The following is a 22,358-nucleotide window of genomic DNA, read 5'->3' on the forward strand; positions in this document are numbered from 1 at the left end:
TACTTTTGATTCCAGTTGCATGTTGACCTGAGTGTAGTCCTGCTTTGATTCAAAGCTCCATGTCTACCTCTTTGCGTTATTTGTTTTAACTAATGCTAACTGCGGAACGTGTATAAATAATTAGTGGTTAAGAACTTGTGAAAGTGAAAAATAACATTTTATTGACCTTAAAGTACTCGTTATGGATGAGGGCAATTCTGGCGCCGGTATTTTATTGACGTCTATCGATTCCAAAAGCTCACATATCGCACTGTTTTATTGCTTTTATTTGTGATGTAAATCAAAATTTTTTTACTCATTAGCGCCCCCGTGAGGCTGGAGTACTGCACCACGTCTAGCGCTCTGCTGGTAGCTGGAGGGGCTTCCTCGCTTCCACAGGGAACTCCGGGCACCATCCAAGTAACTTCATCCGTTCACGTTGTCTCGCATTCTCGCATTTGCACGACAACAAACACGAAGGGATGAAGATGAAATCCCCGTTTTCATTTTCTTCCATTGGCCGCACTTGAGCGTCGGCGCGCCGGATGAGAGCGCTCCAAACGGCGTCCACGGGGGACCGCGTTGGTTCGGGCTCGAAGCCGTCCACTGCGCTCCGGTTGGCCGCCTCCGGCTCGCTCGCTTGACGGCGCCTGCACCGAGGAGGACACCAGCGGGACTATGTGAGCATCATGCGGGCTGTGAGATGCCTGCTGTTCGCCGCAGTGTTCGCACGGTGCTCCGTGACGGGTGAGCCAATTGCATTTGGAATGGAATTACTCGGTTTTGACGATGTGATTAGTTTTGGGTGCTGTGCTCTGCTCTGCTCGTATTATTTCATGCGCATTTTACTTTTGATAGACAATAATTGGAAACCAACTGAAATTTTCTGCTGGGTTTCCTAATCCACCTGCTGGATCAGATTGGTTTTTTTTCCCCCAAAATAGTGTTAATTATTTTGACCCATCAGATCAGGTTGAAGGTCACCGTTTTTGACTCTTTTGTTCTCTAATCAAGCTAAAAATAACAATAATTCAAATTTTTGACATTTTGAGATAATTCAGGCGGCTCCTGTGCTGTGTGGGTATACTGTACATAACTCAGCATTGGATCTATTTCGTTCTTTTTGGTCCTGATGCCCTTTTTTTCGTCCATTGACCCAATTAAACATGTTTAAGTAAAAGAGAAATACAGTTTTTGAACAAAGCTGTCCATTTTTCTCAAACCCATTAAAACGCACTATAGTGGGACAACGTTTTCCGATCAGGTGTCTGAATTGATGGGATAATGAAGCTTCATGAAGCAATACTTACGTATATCTTTAACTGCTCTAGATAGTGCTCTTGGTTTAAAAAATAAACACCAGTGCAATAGAACTGTATTACATTTTACTTGCCTTTTGGAACCCAGTGCCATAGAGAGTCAAAACGTAGGACACTGCTTCATGAAGCTTCATTTGTCTATCACTAGTCTGAATACCTGCCTAACTGGAACAATAATGCGGATCGTTGGTATAAAAATAGATGCATGGAATTTGATGGATCCAGCTGGCCCGCATAGTTCATATTTTAATGAAGATATCAGTGTCATATACCCACTATACCTTATTTGCATATTTCAAAACTGAACTGCGGGCTAGAGTAGCGGCCCAGTGGGGATTTGCCAGATTGTCCAGATTAGTCACTCCAGGCCTGCATATTTGGATATATTATGCACACTTCTGAGCCTAATGTTTTATCTAATATTCTCTAAAGTTGTAATTTTTTTTAAACACTGCAGCTAACATTTCATTTTCCTACAGTAAAAAAACAAAACAAAAACAAAATACATTAAAAGTTGCTCTTCTGTACTTGTAGGTCTGAGAGAGGGTTGGGATCCGCTCGATGAAGACCTGGTGCAGCCCAAGAGGCTCCTGCAGCAGATCCACTCCCATGATGAGCTGCTCCACAGTCGACTCGACACCCGTGTCCAGAACTCTTGGACGTCAGGGGCGCACGTGGGTGTTCACACAACGCACGTGAACATATCATCTGTCTCACATTGTGCTTGCAATCATGTCTGTCGTAAGAAGAGACCGTGTTTGGACTCACTGACTGGCAGTCAGATAAAACCAATGTGACCTCCCTTAGCAGATTTTTTTATTATTTTGTATTTTTTTTGTAATGGATACCACACATTTTTTCATTTGCTGTGTCTAAAATTGTCTTTTATTTAGAACATTTTTTACTCCAAGGGGGTTATTACTTATTCCAGTGGTTCTCAAACGGGGGTACGCAAGATTTTTACAGGGCTTCTGTAAGTGTCAACAAATTCATGGTTTTTAATGTAATGACAGGAACAATACATTTTAATTTTCAAGTTAAGAGCAAATTGACTGGAAGATGAAGCATCTGATTACAAATTTGTCTTGTAGTGATTCCCGAGCAAAACATTGCTATTTTTTTCCATTCAAAATTGCCTTAAATCATTGAAAAGAAATAAAGATCCACTATATCAGTATGTTGAAAAAATAGAAGAGAGTTGTGCAGACTTTGTTGTATTATATTTTTTTTTCAAGAGCAAATCAATTGCCATATGAATACATTTATTGCTAGTTTGTGTTCTCGTGACTCCTTTGCAAAACTGCTTCAGTGTCGTGACAGGAACAGTGTTATTTTCTTTTCAATCTAAGAGCAAATTAACTGGAACATGTAGCATCCTATTGCTAAATTGTGTTAGAGTGAATGGTTGCAAATGTATTTTATTTATTTTTTTAATCTCATAATGCCTTCACCGGGTTAGGGGACACTTGGCTAAAAGGTATTTTTACAGGTGGCAGATAATGGTCAAAAAAAGTAAAGAACTACAGTTCTAGTTTGTTTGAAAAAAATGGAACAGAAGTGTGTTGACTTTGTTGCATATTAGTTTTTCTTTTCAAGTTAAGAGTGAATCAGTTGGAACATGAAGCAAATATATTGCCAAATGATGATATGGTAACTCATTTTCTAAACATTTTTATCATTGTGATTGTGATTTATTTTTTTCAAATTAAGAGCAAATTAACTGGACCATTAAACATCTTATTGCTATATGTATACGCAGTATAGTTACGCAATTTTCTAGTAGACGAGCCAGAAATAAAAACAATTATGTCTTCTATCTTCTGGGTTTTCTGACTAAAACATGCCGATACTATGCCTAGTTTTCATCCACAACTGACAGGGATGTTTTATTTTCAAATTAAGAGCAAATTAACTGGAATATTGGCTAAAAAAGAAAATCACAGGGGGTGCTTATTAAAAAAAAGGGTGAGAACCATTGACATTCTGTTGACGGATTGAAATGACTTCCATATTATAATGCAACAATTCGAAAACAACGGCAAACGGATTATTTTGTCATTTTTGTTTTCTCTGGCACTCCCCTCAGCCCGTGCATCTGGCCCAGAGCAGCTTCCTGGTGGATGCCTTTGGCAGCTCCTTCATCCTGGACCTGGAACTCAACCAGTAAGTGAAAACCCCATCCCCCGACTCAAGCGCGTGTCCTTGGGAGCCGGCGCGCGTTCGCTAGTGACCTTAATTAGCCCTCGCGCTAACACCGTGTTAAGCGATAGCCAAAAAGGAAACCCCCCTTCATGTTTTCATCCTCAGTCACCTCCTGTCCACCGACTATGTGGAGAGACACTTTGAAGGAGACGGGCGGCCGTCACAGATGAAGGTAACGCCGGCGTGTCCCTCGCCAAGGACATTTCCCAAGCCAGCAAACGGACGCTCTTTGTGGTATTCCGGAGCGGGAATAAAACAATCGTCTCGGCGCTATCGCCGCGTGCGTGTTTCTCCGCCGCGGTGCACCTGACCAATCAGTGGACGGTTGTCATGGTAATCAGCGGCAAGCAACAGTGGCTCTACTTGGCGCTGGCGTGAGGCGAATTCAAATGGACTCCATTTTCCACAGCTAAACCAAATCTTACAGTATGCTTGCTGCTTCAAAACGTTTAAATGAGGAGAATGCTCATGAAAAAAGATTTTAAATAGAATGTAACACAAAGGGAGGAAGTAAAAAAGTGTTCCATACGCTCACGTTTATTTATATGAAAATGAAATGATTTACAATAAAAATAAAAAATATACATCCTAAAAAAAATGAACAAAAATACTTATCAAATATCTTGTATTTTTTTCATAATTCACATATAATGTTTTTGCTCTTAAAATATAATAACAATCATATGAACGAATGATTTATTTTGGACATATATCGAACTTGTACTGTGTATAAAAATATAGTTTGTACAGCCAAAAGAAAAGATAAAATTGAAAATAAAGCCAAACTACACAAAAACATACTCTGTTCGAAAAGAACTAAAATACCTTTTTTATTTTTTTATTAAGTGTTCTTGTATTATTTTTTATACTAATATTGCTACACAGATACATGTACTGTAAATACAAATACATGATATACATCTATGTATATCCCCAATATACAATATGTAAATATATAATATATAATATGCAATGTATAAATATACATATATAGCAGATACAGTACACACTTTAAAGTATTTTAAGTATATGCCACAGACCATGAAAATATAGATGGCGGGCCACGAATGGCCCCCAGGCCGGAGTTTGCATTACTCTAATCATACCATTATTATTTCATTATTAAAACTATCATTACTGATTTTTTTTCCGCAAAAATAAAATTTATGGCATATATTACTTATTTATAACTCTAGGATACTTGGAAAATTACTTAAAAATTCCCACTTCCATAGAAAACGGTACAGGCCCTGGGATTTTTTTTGTCCTGTTGATATTTTATAATGATAACAATAATAATGATACAAACATGCCGGAGAAGTGAAAATGATCAGCGAACACCTACAATATATAGAACTCAGCGTAATCTATAGTAAAACACATAAATCACATATTATCAATATATTTCCACAGTACTAGATCATTAATTCAGTAGAAATTGGTATAGAAAAGTTGCTAAATGTCATTCAGTTGTGTAGATAGGTGTGTAATGAACCAGTGGGATGCCATTTCATCTTACTGTTACCATTCCTATACCCACTGCCATCTTTTCAAAAGCGCAGGGACGCATTTTCCCAACAGGAGTGAAAGGGGTAAAATTAAATAATGGACTACATTCAAATTGTTTACCACATACAAAAGGGAAATTTATAAATTATCATTGCTCTAGAACAGAGCCCTGTGGAATCCCTTCTCACAAACTGGCAGCATGAACGACCGGAGGACCTCATTGCAACACTTCTGTGGTTGTGATGTCACGTTTGTGAAAGTTTCCCTTGACAGAACCCACTCCCTTCTCATATTATTACTCATCGAGTCGTAAACAAACAAATCCGATGCGCAAACACCTTTCTCCTTCCCTCCATCGCCGCCTCGATTTACCTCAGCGTAAATGACCTGCCGATAAAATTCCTGCCCGCTTTTGCTTTATTGATCCCCGCGGAGTCGGCGACCACTGCCGGCTTTCCCGTCGAATCTCCGTGACGCGCAAGTGAAAGGAATTCAATTAGAGCCCCTTTTTGAAATGTGTCAGTCAGCTCGAATACACTTTGACAAACGACAACAAGAAAGGACATCCGCTATTCCCAAATGGCTACAAGCACACGGTTACGTTGCATTACATGCTAATGCACTTTAAAGTGACAATGTGTTATGGGCGGGGGGCTCGCAATGGAATGTATTCCTGCCCTTGGCGCTCTCCATTATATTATGAAGAACGTGCATCTCCTGCTGCGTCAGGCAATTTCCCTGCCTCCTTTTAAGCCCTTGTAATCCAAGCTTTTTATTTATTGGCCCTCTCCGGCTAAGTGCTGCGGGCCTCCGCGTCCGTCCCACCGCTACCCCTCCCCCCCGTTTTGGCTGATGAAATGATGAAAATCATTTTTGTCCTCGGCAAATGGAACGAGCGGGGAATCCGAATGAACTCCGCGAGAGATGAGGCAAAAATACGAGATGCGTGCGAAGTACTACAAAAGTTATACACGGTAATTACTCTAATGCAACTATATTTTACCAGGCCCCCCCTTGAAGAGAGAAAAATTTTGCGCCCCCCCCCGACCCAGTCGATGCACTGACTATAAATAAGATTATTATTGATGACAATTGTTTAAGTACCGCAAAATAAACCGCAATATAAAACAACTTTCAACAACTGTTAATGATTTTTATCCCGTTTATACGGGTTACAGCTTAGTCTAAAGCGGAAAAAAAGAAGCAAGTGCACCAAAGTGCCTGAAACTAGAAGAAAATGATGAAAATTATTACTTTGTTGCAATTACATTCCACATGACAAAAACAAAGCTTTTTTCCTGCTTTTTTTCATCCAGGCCCCCCCCCAGGCGGACCCGCCCCACTATTTGAGAAGCACTGCTCTAATGCGCTACTTTTTGCTGTAGTGTAAAGCATTAAACACAAAAAAAAAACTAGTGATCTCTTACTCCAGAGGTGTCCAAACTACGGCCCGGGGGCCATTTTGCAGCCCCCCTCCTTCACATTTTTGCGGCCTGTGGTATATGCTAAAAATACATTTTGACATGGCTCGCAATGCTATTTAAAAGATGTAATGAACATGTTTGATGGTAGATATAAAAAAAAAAATCCAAATTCATCTCATCAATTTTTAACAAAAAGCCTTAAGTTAGTTTTTTTTTCTTCAAATAACTCGGGTAAAAGTGTTTAAATTTAGGTAATTAAGCACTAAAAGCAACTGCTTGGTTTAATGAATTAATCACGAATATATTTGACTACTTTGGTGCTTAAGTACCAAAGTAATCAATTACTTAAGGTACTAAAAAAGTACTAGTTATGTACTCACAGTTCAGAGGTTGTGGGTTTGCTTCCGGTTCCCGGTTCCATCCTTCTTGTGTTGAGTTTACATGTTCTCCCCATGCCTGAATCTAAATGAAGTGAAAATTGAATACATTTCTACTGCACTAGCTTTTATCTTTAAAGATGAAGGCTGGTGCAGTGGACACTTTACATCAAGAGCGCCATCTAGAGGTTTAAAAAAATAAGCTTGATTTTGTCATCACAGGTACAGGTTTGCAAATTGTGAGGAAATGAAATTTTCATTCAAATGAAACCTGCCTTTTTTTCATTGCCCAGGGAGGAGAACACTGTTACTACCACGGACGTGTGCGGGGGCTGCCCGGATCCTGGGCGGCTGTGTCCACCTGCCATGGCCTTTGGTGAGAAAAAACACACTCATGTGGACTCGACTCAATTGACGCGGTTGCATAAGTGCGCGCCCCCTCTAAATCTTTCTTTCCAGGGGGATGTTCTCCGACGGGAATGTCTCGTACACGATTGAACCGACAGGGAGTGGCGAGGTGAGTTCCGATTGAATTAGCATCGAATTCGTCTCGGCCCCCGTGGACCTGAAGTCTTTTAAAACTGTTTCACTCTCGTGCAGTCTTTTGACTATTTTGAGCTTGTTTTCCTTCACGTAATTCTTTCAGTATTTTAGCCAAGAGATGGAACACATCTGGCAGTGTGATAACGACAGAATATTGAAAATTGTCACTTTATGGGGGAAATTTCAGCTCCCTAGTGTCTTCTTTGAATGCTTTCCGTTTTAACTCATTCAATCCCAAGAAAGCATTTTTACGTTTCTTTTTTTCAAGAGTCTATTCATTCAATCATATGTATTTATTTATACATATTTTATCAAAATATTTCAAATATTTGGCTGAAGAAGGGTCCAAAACGGTAACGTAATAAATTAATTCAATTAGTTAAATAGTAAAATATTTAAATACTGAAGAAACCAATTACTTTAGTTCACCAATCAACTACTTTAGTACTAAAGTACCTTACTACAAAATTACTAAGGGAATCTATTATTTCTAGTCCTAAAGTACTAACCTAGGTTTTGGATTACTAAAGTTATAAAATACTTTAGTTCTTAATTTCCGCTACCTTAAGTAGTTGAATACTTTCGTACCTAATTCATATAGTACCAGCCATTTTTAGGCTGTCTAGCCAAGCACTTAATAAACAAAACAAACCAAAAAAAAAAAAAAAAAACTGAAAAAAATTGAACATCTAGACCAGGGATTTCAAACATAAAACCCGCGGGCCGGTTCCGGCCTGCAAATGAGTTTAATTTGGCCCGCAAGCTAAAACGAGCTTGATGAGTTTGACTCTGGAAAAACGTAAAAATACGTCTTTGGGATCGAATGAGTTGTGAAATTCCTTCCATGTCAAGATCCAAGGATTGGACAAAATACCACACAAGGGTTAAATTGTTTTTGGAATTTCCACTGGAACTTTGAGGGGCGGCCTTCTCAGACGCTTAGCCGAACTTTGTGAAGGTGCGATCGCGCACTCATGAAAAGTAGAAGAAAGTGATGGGAGAGAGTGGAAGTGCGCATTCCCCTTTGGTAATGGTGCTCAATTACATAGACGAGCCAGGCGGATCAATAACAGGCCCTCTTCACGATCGCCCCCCACTAATCGTCGTGTCCTTGGCTTTATATGTCAGATTTTCATGAAGTATTCATTCCCAGCTCCACTGTGCGAATGTTATGTGCCATTACGACCGCCCGCTGTCTGATTGATTGATTAATTATGCATCAGGCCAGCTCTCCTCACAGAAGCCTTTGAAAGACATGTGCTTTTACAACATTTTACATATTTGCATCAAATCTAATCCAACGTTTGTTTTTTGTTGATATTTTGCTGAGCAGGGGGACCACGTCGTGTATCGCATGCCTCGCATCGACCTTTTGTTTCCACCTCCAGGTAGGACGGCAACACCCTGGTAAATTATTTGTCTTTTCTATCATTCATGGTCAATGTTTATATTTGTCTCTGTGGTTCTCCAATGGAGGTTTTTTTTAAAGGTAATTGCATACCATAGGTAATTATGTACCAAAGTAATTGATTACTTTTATTATAAGTACAAAAGTAATCCATTACCTCATATAGGGTATATAAGTATTAGGACAATTAATTATTTTAGGTAATCAAGTACTCATTGATTACTTAAGATAGGGTACTTTACTTGGTATTTTAGGTAAGTGCTAAAGTGACCGATTACTTTAGTACTTAATTACATAAGTAATCTACTATCTTAATACTTTAATACAACTAATTTTGTGCGCGCCTTTTTTAGATGGTACTTTTTATATGGCTTTAGATGTGTAAGTACTAAACTAATCAATCAATTTAGGTAATTAGGTAGCAAAGTAACTGATTACCTTAGTTAAGGTACTTTGCTAGGTACTTTAGGTAAGTAGATTATTCGAGCAATCTGCTATCTTAATTTATATATATATATATATATATATATATATATATATATATATATATATATATATATATATATATATATATATATATATATATATATATATATATATATATATATATATATATATATATATTGAGCTGGACGAATTTGCACAGTGCTCTATTTTAAGTAGTATTTTATTACTTATTACTACTTATTAGTAGTATTTTCTTATCTCTTCGACAGTATTGTTACCGTTTATGAAAACAATATCTGAGCTCATATGGTGTTACAACACGTAACCCAACAATAAATAAATATTCACTGGCATATATTCTTTGTACTCTTAAAAAAAAAAAAACCTGACTTTTGCTGCAATTTACATTTATAACTAAAACCTCTCAATATTCGAAGGTGCATGTTATAGTGCCCCCAGGTGGCCAAGGTTAAATGATCATTAAAATAGCCAACAATCATGATGATGTAATTACTTCAAGATTTTTTTTTTGTCATGTACAAAATGTTCCTCATTTAAATAAAGTATTGATTAAATTTCATTTGAATGGGGAAAGAAGGAAGACATTACATATGTCACATGACCTTCCTTTCTCGCCGCTACATCTTAAAGCTTGCAATGATACTCCCCATCTTCAATTTCTTATCCGGACATGTCCTCACATTCCCATCCTGTTCCCGCCCCCTTCATTTGTCTTCTTCCAATGTGGCTATTGATTTCTCCAGTAGAGCGGCGCACCAAAAATACACGGCTGATGACTAAGCCCTCTCATTTTTTTTCTCTTTCTTTCTCTCGCTCTCCCTCGTCCTGTCTGCGTTTCCCAGCATGCAGCGTGAACGGCACCCTGCCGAAAGGGCAGACAGGTGACGGCAAGGGAGACGGGAAGAGGCGGGACGGAGACGACTGGTCTGTGCCGGGGGCTAAGGAGAAGCACGCCAACAGCTTGAGACGATCGAAACGACAAGTCAGTCATTAGTGCATTCTATCACAAAGACATATGACTATGTTTTTTTTTAAGAGTCTAGTCATTCATTCCCATGTATTTTGTTTCGTATTTTGTTCAAAAATGTTCAAGCGTTTGGCTTAAGGTGATTAGAATCGGTTAGTAATAAATCAAAAGTAACAATCAACCAACTTCAACTAGTCTTAAAGTAATCAATTACACTAGGTATTGTTCTTAAGCAGGGCCTGCCAAATGTCCATGAGCCAAACCTGGTCCACACAGAGATTTAATCCGATTTAAGACGATTTTATTTTAAATAGAAAAGAATAGGACCAAACCCATTAGTCCGCTGTCCACAAACAATGGACAAAACCTCTTACTTTTAGAAGCAAACTTCAGTAATTCAATGATAGACAGTGGAACACTACATTTGCATTCATGTTAGCATTAGCATCTAGCTTTGTCACGCTACTACCAGAGGTGGACAACTTACAATTTTTTTGCTGGTCCGACATTTGTCAGAGCCCTGCCCCCTTTCCGTCATCGTGAGTTCATCATTTTTTCAAGCCAGACGAAATTGTAATTGTCAGTCCATTGGTGTACTTTTGCCCTTCTGTCCCCACTTGACATTTGACAATTTTATTTTTGCAGGTCCGTCATTCGTCAGGCGCCGGTTTAACTCTGTCTGCACTCATACTCTTTTTTCAGTTTTTTTTATTTACACTTAAAGTTAACACCATGTCTGTGGTTCTAGAGTCACACTGCAATTGAAACACAACACTAATATAAGTGTACCACGAAAATAAAGCCAGCTAACGGGTTTAACCCTAGACTATAGTACCTACATCATCATGTTTAATACAGAAGACAAGTGTGAAATTAACAATCATGTCCACTGGATGGTATTATCATGCTTTATATGACTTTGAAATGGTAGCTTTCAAATCTCATTTATAACTGCCTGCCCTACAACTATAGAAGACGGTTTCATTAACATTTGTCTAAATCTCATGTCACATACACTACTAGTGAAAGAAAGTATTGGAATCAACTCGATTATCCAAAGTAATCAATTATCTTGGTACTTAAATCATTTAGTACTAGCCATTTTTAGACCCTCATGGGATTGAATGTCTGGACGTAAAAAAAAAAAAAAGTAAAAATAAGTCCTTAGTATTGAATGAGTTAATATTGAATTAGTGTGTCAGAGCTACAGATTTAAACTTCACTGAAACAAAGTAATCGAAAATTAAATCACTGTCTGAGGTTTTCAATGCCTTTTCGCCCTGTTTTTCTCACGGCCTGACTTTTGTCCCCTACAGGTGCGTCGGGGTCCCCGCACAGTGCAGACGGAGACCAAATACATCGAGCTGATGGTCGTTAATGATCACGAACTAGTGAGCTTCAAAGCCTCTCCAATTAAGATGATCCATTAAAAAAGAGCAAGAAAAAAAAAGACAACAGCTCCTTTTAACCCAGTTTCTTCTCTCCAGTTTGTCCAAAAGCATCGCTCGACGTCTCAGACGAAGAACTTCGCCAAAGCGGTGGTGAACATGGCGGATGCTGTAAGTTATTTTTCACCTGCAGCCACAAAAAGTTGCTATTTTTTAAATGTAGTATATCGTAATGAAGATGGGATAAAACCGTGATGATAAGTGAGTGAGCTCAGTGGTTTCCATGGCAACCAACTTCCATGTTTTGCCTCTTACTCAAACAGCGGACCATATGACTTGATGTATCACACAGAACTTCGATAACATATAATAACAATAGTCCATGTAAATGCAAATCAGTAATCCTAATAGGGCTGTAACAAATTATTTTAATTATTCATCTGTCTATTATTTTGATTAATTGATCGATAAATCAGATTTTTTTTTTTAATGTGATTTGATTTCCATCTCATATGAACTCATTCACTGTCAGAACAGTAAATTTACCTGAAATTTATACATCTTAAAACCAAAGTACCTTCTAGAGGAGTAAAAGAAATATCACAGGCACTTCATGAAGCTTCGTTTCCCCATCACTATTAATTACAAAAGACAAATGACTCTCTGGTCACTCCTGTGCAGATCTACAAGGACCAACTCAACACGCGCATCGTCCTGGTCGCTATGGAAACCTGGTCGATGGAAAACCGCATCTCGGTGGGCGACGATGCCCTGCTCACCCTGCGCGACTTCATGAAGTACCGCAAGGCTAGCATCCGCGAGCGCTGCGACGCTGTGCACCTCCTCTCGTAGGTTCGGCCGCCGTTTGACCCCTCCACCTCCCTCTCCCCCTTCCGCTCAAAGCCCGCTCTCCTTGTGTCTCTCTGCAGCGGGAGGACGTTCATGAGCAGCCGCAGCGAGGCCGCCTATGTCGGCGGAGTCTGCTCCCTCAACAGAGGTGGCGGCATCAATGAGGTGAGGCCCTTTGGGATTGTTTTTTTGTTTGGTTTTTCTTTTAAATTTCTTTTGTTGCGTTCAGTATGGCAGCACGGGTCCGGTGGCCATCACGCTATGCCAGAGCCTGGGCCAGAACATTGGAATGCTGAAGAACAAAGATAGACATGCTGCAGGTTAGTAGTGATGGGAAAACGAAGCTTCATGAAGCACTTGTGAATTTTTTTGGACAGTTTTTGGTCCTGTTGAGACAAAGTAGCGAAGAAGTCCATGAGAAGTAATATTTCAAGTAGGTCTCATGGCTGGTATTGCCTGTTAAAAGCTTCCTTTTTCTTCAACGTTGTAGGCTCGTCACCTGTCTCTTGCCTTTCACCCTTCTCAAAGACTTCTGTTTCTTAATCATTTTACTTATTTGTGAGTGGAATTTCGGTGCTCAAGTGACTGAAACAAATCCAGGAGAATCTGGCCAGTTTCCAAAATGAAAGTTTTTTTTGTTTTTTTAAATATATAATACAGAAAACGGAAATAGTTTATTATTTTGGGTGCAACTCATGCAGCCCAGTACCAGTTGTCCTACGGACCAGTGCTGGGCCGCAGACCAGTGGTCGGGGGCCTGCTCTAGATGGCACTCTTGGCTCAAAGAGACTAGAGAAATTGAATATATTTCTACTGAAATACTGTTTATTTTTAAACCAAGAGTATCATCTCGAGCAGTAATAAAAGAAAACCACAAGTGCTTCATGAAGCTTCAATTTTCCATCACTAAAGGTTAGTACATTATTATTATTATTATGCTTTTTGCTGGGTTTTTTTCCAAAATATTGCAAATCCAGTTTTGTTTTTTCCCCTAGAAACTCATAAACCTATATTCTCACTTTATACATAGTGATGGGAAAAATGAAGCCTCATGAAGCTCTTGTGATATTTTTTGTAATGGATTTTTTTTTTTTGGTGGCCAGGAGACTGCAGGTGTCCAGACCCGTGGTCAGGATGTATCATGGAGGACACCGGGTAAGTACAAACGACCAAATTAGTCTTTTCTATTTGACGAATGCAAACCTGAACTTTTTCTGCTGTTTTTTCTCTCCCTCTCTCAGGTACTACTTGCCCAGGAAGTTCTCTCGCTGCAGTGTCGACGAATATCTCCGCTTCCTCCAGCAAGGTGGTGGAAGCTGCTTGTTCAACAAGCCCAACAGGGTGAGCCTATCCAAAATCATTTCAGATTGGAATAAAAATATTTTGTATCCTGCAAAGCAGGGCATTACTTTCCAACTAGGCTTGAACGAAGCTCCTATCCTTAATTCCATACTTTGAAATCATTGTTTCCTGACACCATAATGCCACAAGATAGCGCCAGAGCATCGTTTTTCTATTTGATGGCACCTTATTGCCCTCTGGTGGCATCTCATGGCATTTCAGAAAGTGCGCAACAACAGCAAGCGGTGTGCATTTCAGCAAATGATGGGGAAATACTGTAAAAGATTTTTAGAGCATCCGTCGGCATTTTCATTGGGTATTTTTGATTTTGCGTAGATGTTCAAACACCCGGGAACGTTTTTTTATTTTATTTTGGCAATAAAAAAATATAGAAATATATAATATATTATATATTAATATATATAATATATTATATATTAATATATTAATATATAATATATTAAAATATATTAAATATTACTATGCAATGGAGATAAGAAATAATGTTATCTTCGTAGAGGATTTTTCTTAGTACTGCTTTTGTCATTCAGTTGTGTAGCATGTACCTTAGGAAATGTCTCTTTTGTACTGATGGGAAAATGAAGCTTCATGAAGCTTCATGAAGGTTGGTTTTTACTCCTCTAAACGGTGCTCATAGTTTTAAATATAAACACTAGTGCAGTGGAAATGTGTTTAAATTTTCCCGCCTTTTTGAACCAAGGGGAGGAGTCAGTGCTTCATGAAGCTTTGTTTGCCAATCGCTACCGTTCCCTTACTGAAAGCGACATTGAATGTTGCAGCTGCTGGACCCTCCCGATTGCGGCAACGGGTACGTGGAGCTGGGCGAGGAGTGCGACTGTGGAACACTGGTGGTAATTTACTCACTGGAAATCTCCATTAGTGCGGAAAGTTAGAAACACACCATTAGAAACACACCGCAAATGAGTTGTCATCTCTGGTGTCATAGGAGTGCACCCGCAATGGGGCCAACTGTTGCAAGAAGTGCACGCTTACCCACAACGCCATGTGCAGCAATGGCCTCTGCTGCAGGGACTGTAAGGTCGGTTGCTTAATTTTTTCTTTTTTTTTTTTTACCTATTATATGTAGTCCAACGTTTTTCTTCACAGTATGAGCTGAGAGGCGTAACATGTCGCGAGGCCGTCAATGACTGTGACATCCCGGAAACCTGCATAGGAGACTCCAGCCAGGTTTGAGGAAATCTCATCTTCAAAATATATGGGTCATTCCAGAATTGAAGGACATTTTACGTCTCACGAGGGCTGCACAATTAATAAAATTTTAATCGGGATCACGACATTGGCTGACACGATTAATTAAGATGATCCTCGGCGATATTAACATTTAAAAAGTCAATCACTTTTTTTGAATTCAAGTCAAATCAAGCACTTTTCCATTTTACCGTTAGAGGGCGTTGTTTCCCGACTGTCAATTGAGACCCACTTTGAAAAATACGATTGGCAAAACATTGGAATAAATACGGGTTGAAATGACCGAAAATGACATTTTGACTGCTAATTGATTAAAATTTGCTTGAAAGTAAATAATATTTGGACTACCCCCTAAAATGACGTTGAACTAATCAAGCCTAAGAAAATCTGAATAGTGAAGGTTTACCTTTCGATTTTGAACCCGCAAAATGTCTTCAAAATCTGGAATGATCCATATATATTTTTTCAATGAAATTGTACAATATTAAAGGTTGAATCATGATCATTTTTTCATACATGGACAAGGGTGTGTAGACTATTTATAACCACTGTCCACTCTCCATCTCAGTGTCCTCACAATGTCCACAAACTGGACGGCTACACGTGCGAGGCTGGCCAGGTAAGGTGGCCTCCGCTCAACGGGCATCTCCCCCACTATCTACTATTGTGACCTTTGACCTCCTCACCCTCAGGGCCGCTGCTACGGTGGCCGCTGTAAGACCAGAGACGGCCAGTGCAGGAGCCTCTGGGGCTACAGTAAGGATACTCAAAACCAGTAGTTAGCAACCATTCAGCCAAGCACCCGCTAACCAGCTCATAGCATATTGGATTAAAAAAAAAAAGACTCAAAACTTACTGCTAGTAGTATCTTTTGTCATATTTTATTCAAGACGTTAAGAATATTGAGCATAAAAACAAAATAATTGCACACAAGTTTTGCAAAGGATTCACAATAACACAATTTAGCAATAAATTGCTAATGTTCCAATGGATTTGCTCTTAATTTGAAAAGAAGAAATGTATTGTTCCTGCCACATCATTAAAACAATTTATATTACATAGTGTTAGTAAAATGAAGCTTTATGAAGCACCAGTGTTATGTGTTTACAAATTTTTGACACCAAGTCATCTTTCTGATTTTCAAATGAGTGAAAAGATTGCTTGCCAATTAAGATAATACAATTATAATAGCATAAAGAAAATGTAAATAATAAAATACTTTTTTTTCCAGGGGTGCTTTATCTTATGTTTGCGTACAGTACATTCATGTTTGAGGATCAAACATGAGTGATCAAACAGTCGCTACAGGAAGATGAAGCATCATGAAGCTTCGTTTTCCCATCATGAAGCTTCATGAGTGATATTTTTTTGACTAGGTGTTGCGCTTGGTTTAAAAATAAACTATTGTGCAGTAGAACTGTATTCAACTACCCCTGCCTCTTTCAAAATAGTGCCAGCTGGATGAGTTAAAAATGATCTCAACTGCTTCAAGAAGCCTTGTAGAGATGCAGATTTTTTTTTGTTCATTATTCCTTTTTTCACATTCAGATGCAGCTGACAGGTTCTGCTATGAAAAACTTAATGCTGAGGGCACAGAAAAAGGCAACTGCGGTCCTGAGCCCGGCGGTCATGGATGGATGCATTGTAACAAGCAGTAAGATGCCCCTTGTATTATGAATTTTAATTGTCAAAAAAAAAAAATTGGATTCAGTTTTGCAACGGAGTTGTCTTTTTTTATTCAGGGATGTTCTTTGTGGTCTGTTGCTGTGCACCAATGTGACGGAAAAGCCGAGCTTTGGCGAGCTGCGGGGAAAACTCACCAGTTTGACCATCTATCATCACAACAGATATCTGGACTGCAGGTGAAACATTTGAAAAAATAACAAATTTACACATTAAAGCACTACCAGGAGTCTATTTTAGCGCGTAAACTTGTTTCATTTTTTTTTGGGGTGGTCTAAACGAAAGGGGTGGCCACGCGGTTCTGGATGACGGCTCAGATCTGGGCTACGTGGAGGACGGAACACCGTGTGGGCCCAACATGATGTGTCTGGAGCGCCGCTGCCTTCCGGTCACCACTTTCAACCTCAGCATGTGTCCCGGCTCGTCCATTTCCCGCATCTGCTCCCATCACGGCGTGAGACTGGCCATTTTTTATTTCTTGTTTATTTTTTCTGTAACTGGTCATAATAATGTTGAAACTCTGAGCAATAGCAATAATAAAATGAAGCTTCATGAAGCACCTGTGATATATATTTACTCCTCTAGATGGTTCAATTGGTTTCAAGATAAACACAGTGGGAATGTATTAAATTCCCCCTGCTTCTTTCAACTAAGGGTGCCGTGCCCTCTACAGGAGTCAAAAGAATAATAGAAGTGCTTCATGAAGCTTCGTTTGTCCATCACTACCTTTCATACCTGCAGCAATGCTTCATGAAGCTTCATTTGTCCATCACTACCTTTCAGACATGCAGCAATGAGGTGAAGTGTATCTGCGATCGTGACTACACTGGAAAAGACTGCAGCGTGTTTGACCCAATTCCCATTCCCACACCACCTGAGGGCCCAGAGAAGTATAAAGGTCGCTTATCGGTTCAGGGAATAACAAAGTAGAAACTGATTATTTCAATTTCTCCACTTGTAGAAAATAGTATATAGAAAATAAATGTTTACCCTTCTGGGATTGTCATTTTTATTCTAATAACAAAATACTTTGAAACAATTTTCCCGTGATAAGAAATAAATTGCTAATTCGCTATTACACACAAATGTACAAGTTAGTGATGCAGAAATGGCGCTTCATTAAGCACTTGTGATGTTTTTTTGCCTCTATAGATGGCACTGTTGGTTCAAAAAGATGATCATGTTTATCTTCAAACCAAGAACACCATCGAGAAGACAAAACTATGATCACAGATGCTTCATGATGCTTCATTTTTCTATCACTAGTGCCTTTTCTTCAGATGATTGTTAATTAAATGTATCTCTTTTTCTAAATTTTGGCAATGAGATTTTTTTTAAAACCTCGTACATATAATTAAAATCTCCTGGAGCAAGCTCCTACATGTGATCATTCAAGATCATTCTCACATGTTCCAAGTAACTCAAAACAATTGCTGCAATGAATTACTGTAATTCCCCAAATACTGTGCATAGGACGCACCCTTCATTTTAGGGTCAAATGCTGGGATTTTCTGTTACCCTGAACAAGACGCTCCAACGGTTTAGCAACAGCGTAAAAACTATTGCAAAACACAATAAGTCTCATCTTAACTAAACTCTTCATATTTTCTCGCGGTCATATACAGCATATTGTTGCACGTTAAGTGTGTTTCAGATTTAACACATTGTGAGTGGTCAGTGAACGCCTCGTCAAGGAAACTTTCAATTCGCTCGAAGGAATTGTTTTTCCTTTTCTTTACGATGCGGCTCGAGTTAATTTTACCACAAATACCCGAATTTGCGGGCCACCAAGTTTATGATTGTGTGTTAATGCTAAAAGACCGCAATTAATAAACAAGTCGAATGGAATACCTTTCGAGTGTTCTCTCACCGTAACAACCTAAGCAACACTAGTTGCTAACAGCTAACTAGCTCCCGCCCTCTAGCTCGTCCAGTAACGGGCCAGGGCCGATATAAAATGTTAATCTGTGCGCCAAAAAAGAAGGAAAAAAAAGAAAAACAAAAAACAAGGTTAACGCCGTTTATAGCACCCATAGTTTTGGCCTTCATTTTTAGGAGAAAAAAATGTGCTTTAGATTTGGGGATTAGTGTATATCAAAATATGTTTCAAGCGTCATGGCAGCGCATTCAGGTATGTTTGTATTGATTATTTCTCCAGGACCTAGTGGTACCAACATCATCATAGGCTCGGTGGCAGGTGCCATCCTTCTGGGGGCCATTGTCCTGGGAGGAACTGGATGGGGATTCAAGTAAGAGCCATTTGTGAATGCAAAAAAATCATTAAAATGTAGTTTAGTGCTTGTAAGTAGTGATGGACAAACGAAGCTTCATGAAGCACTTGTGATACTTTTTTGACTCCTCTAGAGTCCTCTTGGTTAAAAGAGACATAGAAAATTGTGTGCATTTTTACTCCACTAGTGTTTATCATTAGACCAAGAGAACCACCTAGAGGAGTAAAATAACATCACAGGTGCTTCATGAAGCTTCATGTTCTCACCACTAATTTAAGTCCTATAGCATGAAGCTCACTGCTATCTCCTTGTGTTCCCTAATCTTGTTGCCTTTCTTCTTGCCAATCCAGAAACATCAGAAGAGGAAGGTACGACCCCGCCTCCGAGTCCTGAACTTCAAATTCATTTACACACATACGTGTCTTTGTCATTTAAAAAATAATAAGGAAATCATTGAATCCATGAAAACTTACCATGCAACAGTCGACACAAACCTGTTCCTTTTTTTTAAACGTACAGCAACAGTGGTTCTCTACTTTTTTGATGATGTAGCCTCTGAAAATATTTCCTTCTGTACCTCATAATTAGGGCTGCACGATTATGGGCAAAATAATAATCACGATTATTTTGATCAATATTGAAATCACGGTTATTCATCATGTATGGGCAAACATTATTGTCACTTAAAAAAAAAACACACACAAAAAAAACAAGCAGAATATAAACAAGGCTTCAAGGCTTGATACTACTACTAATAATAATAATAAATAAAATAAATAATAATGAAAACAAATGGCACACAGGAAAACACAGCTAACTTACTTGCTGAGAGTTTAGAACCACGTACATGAGTTACTTTTAAGCAAATTTTAATTCAATTAGCAGTCAAAATCTCATTTTCGGTCAATGCAAACCGATTTGATTCCAATTTTTTGCCAATCAGATTTTTCAAAATGAGTCTCATTTGACAGCTAGCACTGTATACTATATTAGTAATAGGGTGAGAAACTCAACGCCATTTCACACTGGTTAATAATATATTAAGGTGAGAAAAGTATAGATGCTCTTGTCATGCAAACATGTGGGACACATTGCCTCCTGGTGGCCAATGTCGTGATCGCGATTCAAAATTTGATTAATTGTGCAGCCCTACTCCTAACTATTGGAAAGCATTTTGCAAAAGAATCACCAAACAGAAAGTAATAATGTGTCAGTTAATTTTAAATTCAAAACAAAAAATATACAGTTCTTGTCACCGCATTGAGTTAGATTTTCTGATACCAGCAGAAACCCTCCTAAAATCTCACATACCCCCTGGAAGTCGTTTTACATACCCCCAGGGATACTTGTATCCACTGTGCTAGAATACCTGATTTTTTTAGGTTAATGTGTGATGATTCCTGTTTAACATAACTTGAACAAAGCCACATCCCAGGGGCGTGCACACTTATGCAACATCACAGTTCTTTAAAGTTTTTTCCCCAGTTTTTGTATGGATCACATTCATAAAACAAGTTTTGAAATGATTTATTTATTATCTTTTTTAGATCACAAAAAATAGATATATAACAGGGGTGTGTAGACTTCTTCTATCCACTAAAATGTTCAAACATTTGTGGGTTAATTTCTTTTATTTTGTTGTAATTTTAGCTTGTTTACCTCAGCACCACCTAGACTTAAAAATTTGATGACAAAAAATGATTCCACTTCCTACTGATGGACAAACGAAGCTTCATGAAGCATTTGTGATATTTTTGAGAGACAAAAAATGTGTATGTTTTCCACTGCAATAATATTTCTCTTCAAACAAAGAGCACCACCTAGAGGAGTAAAATAAAATCACAGGTGCTTCATGAAGTTTAATTTTCCTATCACTGATCACTTTTCCTCCTCCTTGTCCTCTTTTTCTTCCTCTTTCTGCTTTGTTCTTCATCTCAGATCTTCCGGAGTTTGATCCTCACCTCAAAGACGTCTTTCCCTCTGCACGCGGCACATTGTAAGGCACACTCTCGCCTTTTGGGGGCGCTGTGGGATCCCCCTTCTCTCCCTTCTTCCTCCCTTTTTTTTTCCTTTTCTTCTTTTGAGTGATGTCACTCAGCAAGGCATGATGGACATACTTCTGCTGATGCTCCGCCCCCACACATTTAATGGCAATATGTAAAAATATTAGCAAGTAGCACAAAGGCCTTATCAGGCTATCATATGTAATATGCATCGATGTATGAATGTATCTTTTGGGTGTGGATCATATCTAGAGTCAAAATACAGTAGGGCCCGACCCATTTATCAATCATCTGATTTTATGCCCCTATTAAAAAAACTGGTCACGTCTTAATAAACCGTACAATCATGACACAGAATCTTCGTGTCCAGGGAGAGTGCAATAGGTCATCCTCAGGAAGGCACACGGAGCTTCATGAAGCAATTGTGATATTTTTTGGCTCCTCTAGGTGGCACTCCTGTTTCAAAGAGGCAGGGGAAATTTAATACATTTCCATTGAATTACTGCATATTTTTCAACCAAGAGTACTCTCCAGAGGAGTAAAATAAATAAATTAATAACAGGTGCTTCATGAAGCTTCATTTTCCCCATCACCAGTTGAAGATACTCAATTAGCAATTTTTGCCCAAAAGCATGTATGCTTATGAAGATAGCTTCCACATCTTTATTAAAAAAAACAACAACAACAACAACAAAAAAATGTTCACTGCTAGTTTGAAGCTTTGATATCTAAATCATACCTTCCTTGAGAGGTCAGATGTCTGCGATTTTATCATTGTAAATATTTACACAAGTGTATATCTAAACCTATTATAAGATCTATCTGGAAGTCACTTTCTGATTGAATACTTTGTTGATTTGTTTTAACGTTATATCAAGGAGCTCAGTGTTTCCTAACCACAGATTTTATAAATGATTTTAGTTCAGTCAATTGATCTAAACTTATTTATAACAAATAAATTGTATTTATTCATCTGTTGATGTAAGCAATGTACAGTGACAAGCATTCCAGCCGTTTTTTGTTTGTTTCAACATAATTTTGGCTTGGGTGAAATAAAGCTTGTGGCACTTGACCTGACTCCATTTTTTTGTCTGTGGTGTTGATCTTAATATTTTTGATTTTAATATTTTTCTTTTCTTTTTATTTAAAGTTTTCCAATGATTTTAATTTGATTAGTTATATTTTTCCTTTTCATTTCAACATTTTTTTATCTTAATTTAGATTTACTTGATTTATTTCTTCTATTAATTTTTATTTAATTTCATCTCATTTTTAAACTAAAAAGTTGGTCATTATTCGTTAATTTAGATGGATTCATTTCATTTATTTACTTCATTTCGTTCATTTTTTTAAAGTTTATATTATTTTAATTTGATTTTAAATGCATTTATTATTTATTAATTTACATTAATTTCATTTATTTTTATTTGACTTCAT

The 22,358-nt window shown here is 38.3% G+C and overlaps 1 protein-coding gene across 2 annotated transcripts; it reads left to right on the forward strand.

The window, feature by feature from the left end:
- The first annotated feature begins 383 nt into the window (after nucleotides 1-383).
- LOC148409416 (disintegrin and metalloproteinase domain-containing protein 11-like) lies at nucleotides 384-21,993 on the forward strand. Of its 2 annotated transcripts, XM_088439699.1 has the most exons (27): nucleotides 384-726; nucleotides 1,833-1,972; nucleotides 3,385-3,461; nucleotides 3,606-3,672; nucleotides 7,104-7,186; nucleotides 7,270-7,327; nucleotides 8,687-8,741; nucleotides 10,072-10,211; nucleotides 11,513-11,587; nucleotides 11,684-11,755; nucleotides 12,266-12,432; nucleotides 12,514-12,598; nucleotides 12,663-12,753; nucleotides 13,537-13,588; nucleotides 13,675-13,774; nucleotides 14,575-14,646; nucleotides 14,742-14,834; nucleotides 14,903-14,983; nucleotides 15,573-15,623; nucleotides 15,697-15,760; nucleotides 16,553-16,658; nucleotides 16,747-16,866; nucleotides 16,973-17,141; nucleotides 17,471-17,585; nucleotides 18,846-18,936; nucleotides 19,269-19,286; nucleotides 20,857-21,993. In XM_088439699.1, the coding sequence occupies exons 1-27, from the start codon at nucleotides 669-671 to the stop codon at nucleotides 20,870-20,872; spliced, it is 2,316 nt and encodes a 771-aa protein (XP_088295825.1). In that variant the 5' UTR covers nucleotides 384-668; the 3' UTR covers nucleotides 20,873-21,993. The 2 variants fall into 2 exon arrangements, with proteins under 2 accessions (XP_088295825.1, XP_088295824.1); XM_088439698.1 differs by lacking the exon at nucleotides 20,857-21,993 and having other exon boundaries at nucleotides 19,269-20,847.
- Nucleotides 21,994-22,358: the final 365 nt, after the last annotated feature.

The sequence above is a fragment of the Hippichthys cyanospilos genome, chromosome 17 (genome assembly GCF_059441005.1).
Source record: "Hippichthys cyanospilos isolate Australia breed blue-spotted pipefish chromosome 17, RoL_Hcya_1.0, whole genome shotgun sequence".
Taxonomy (NCBI): Eukaryota; Metazoa; Chordata; class Actinopteri; order Syngnathiformes; family Syngnathidae; genus Hippichthys; species Hippichthys cyanospilos.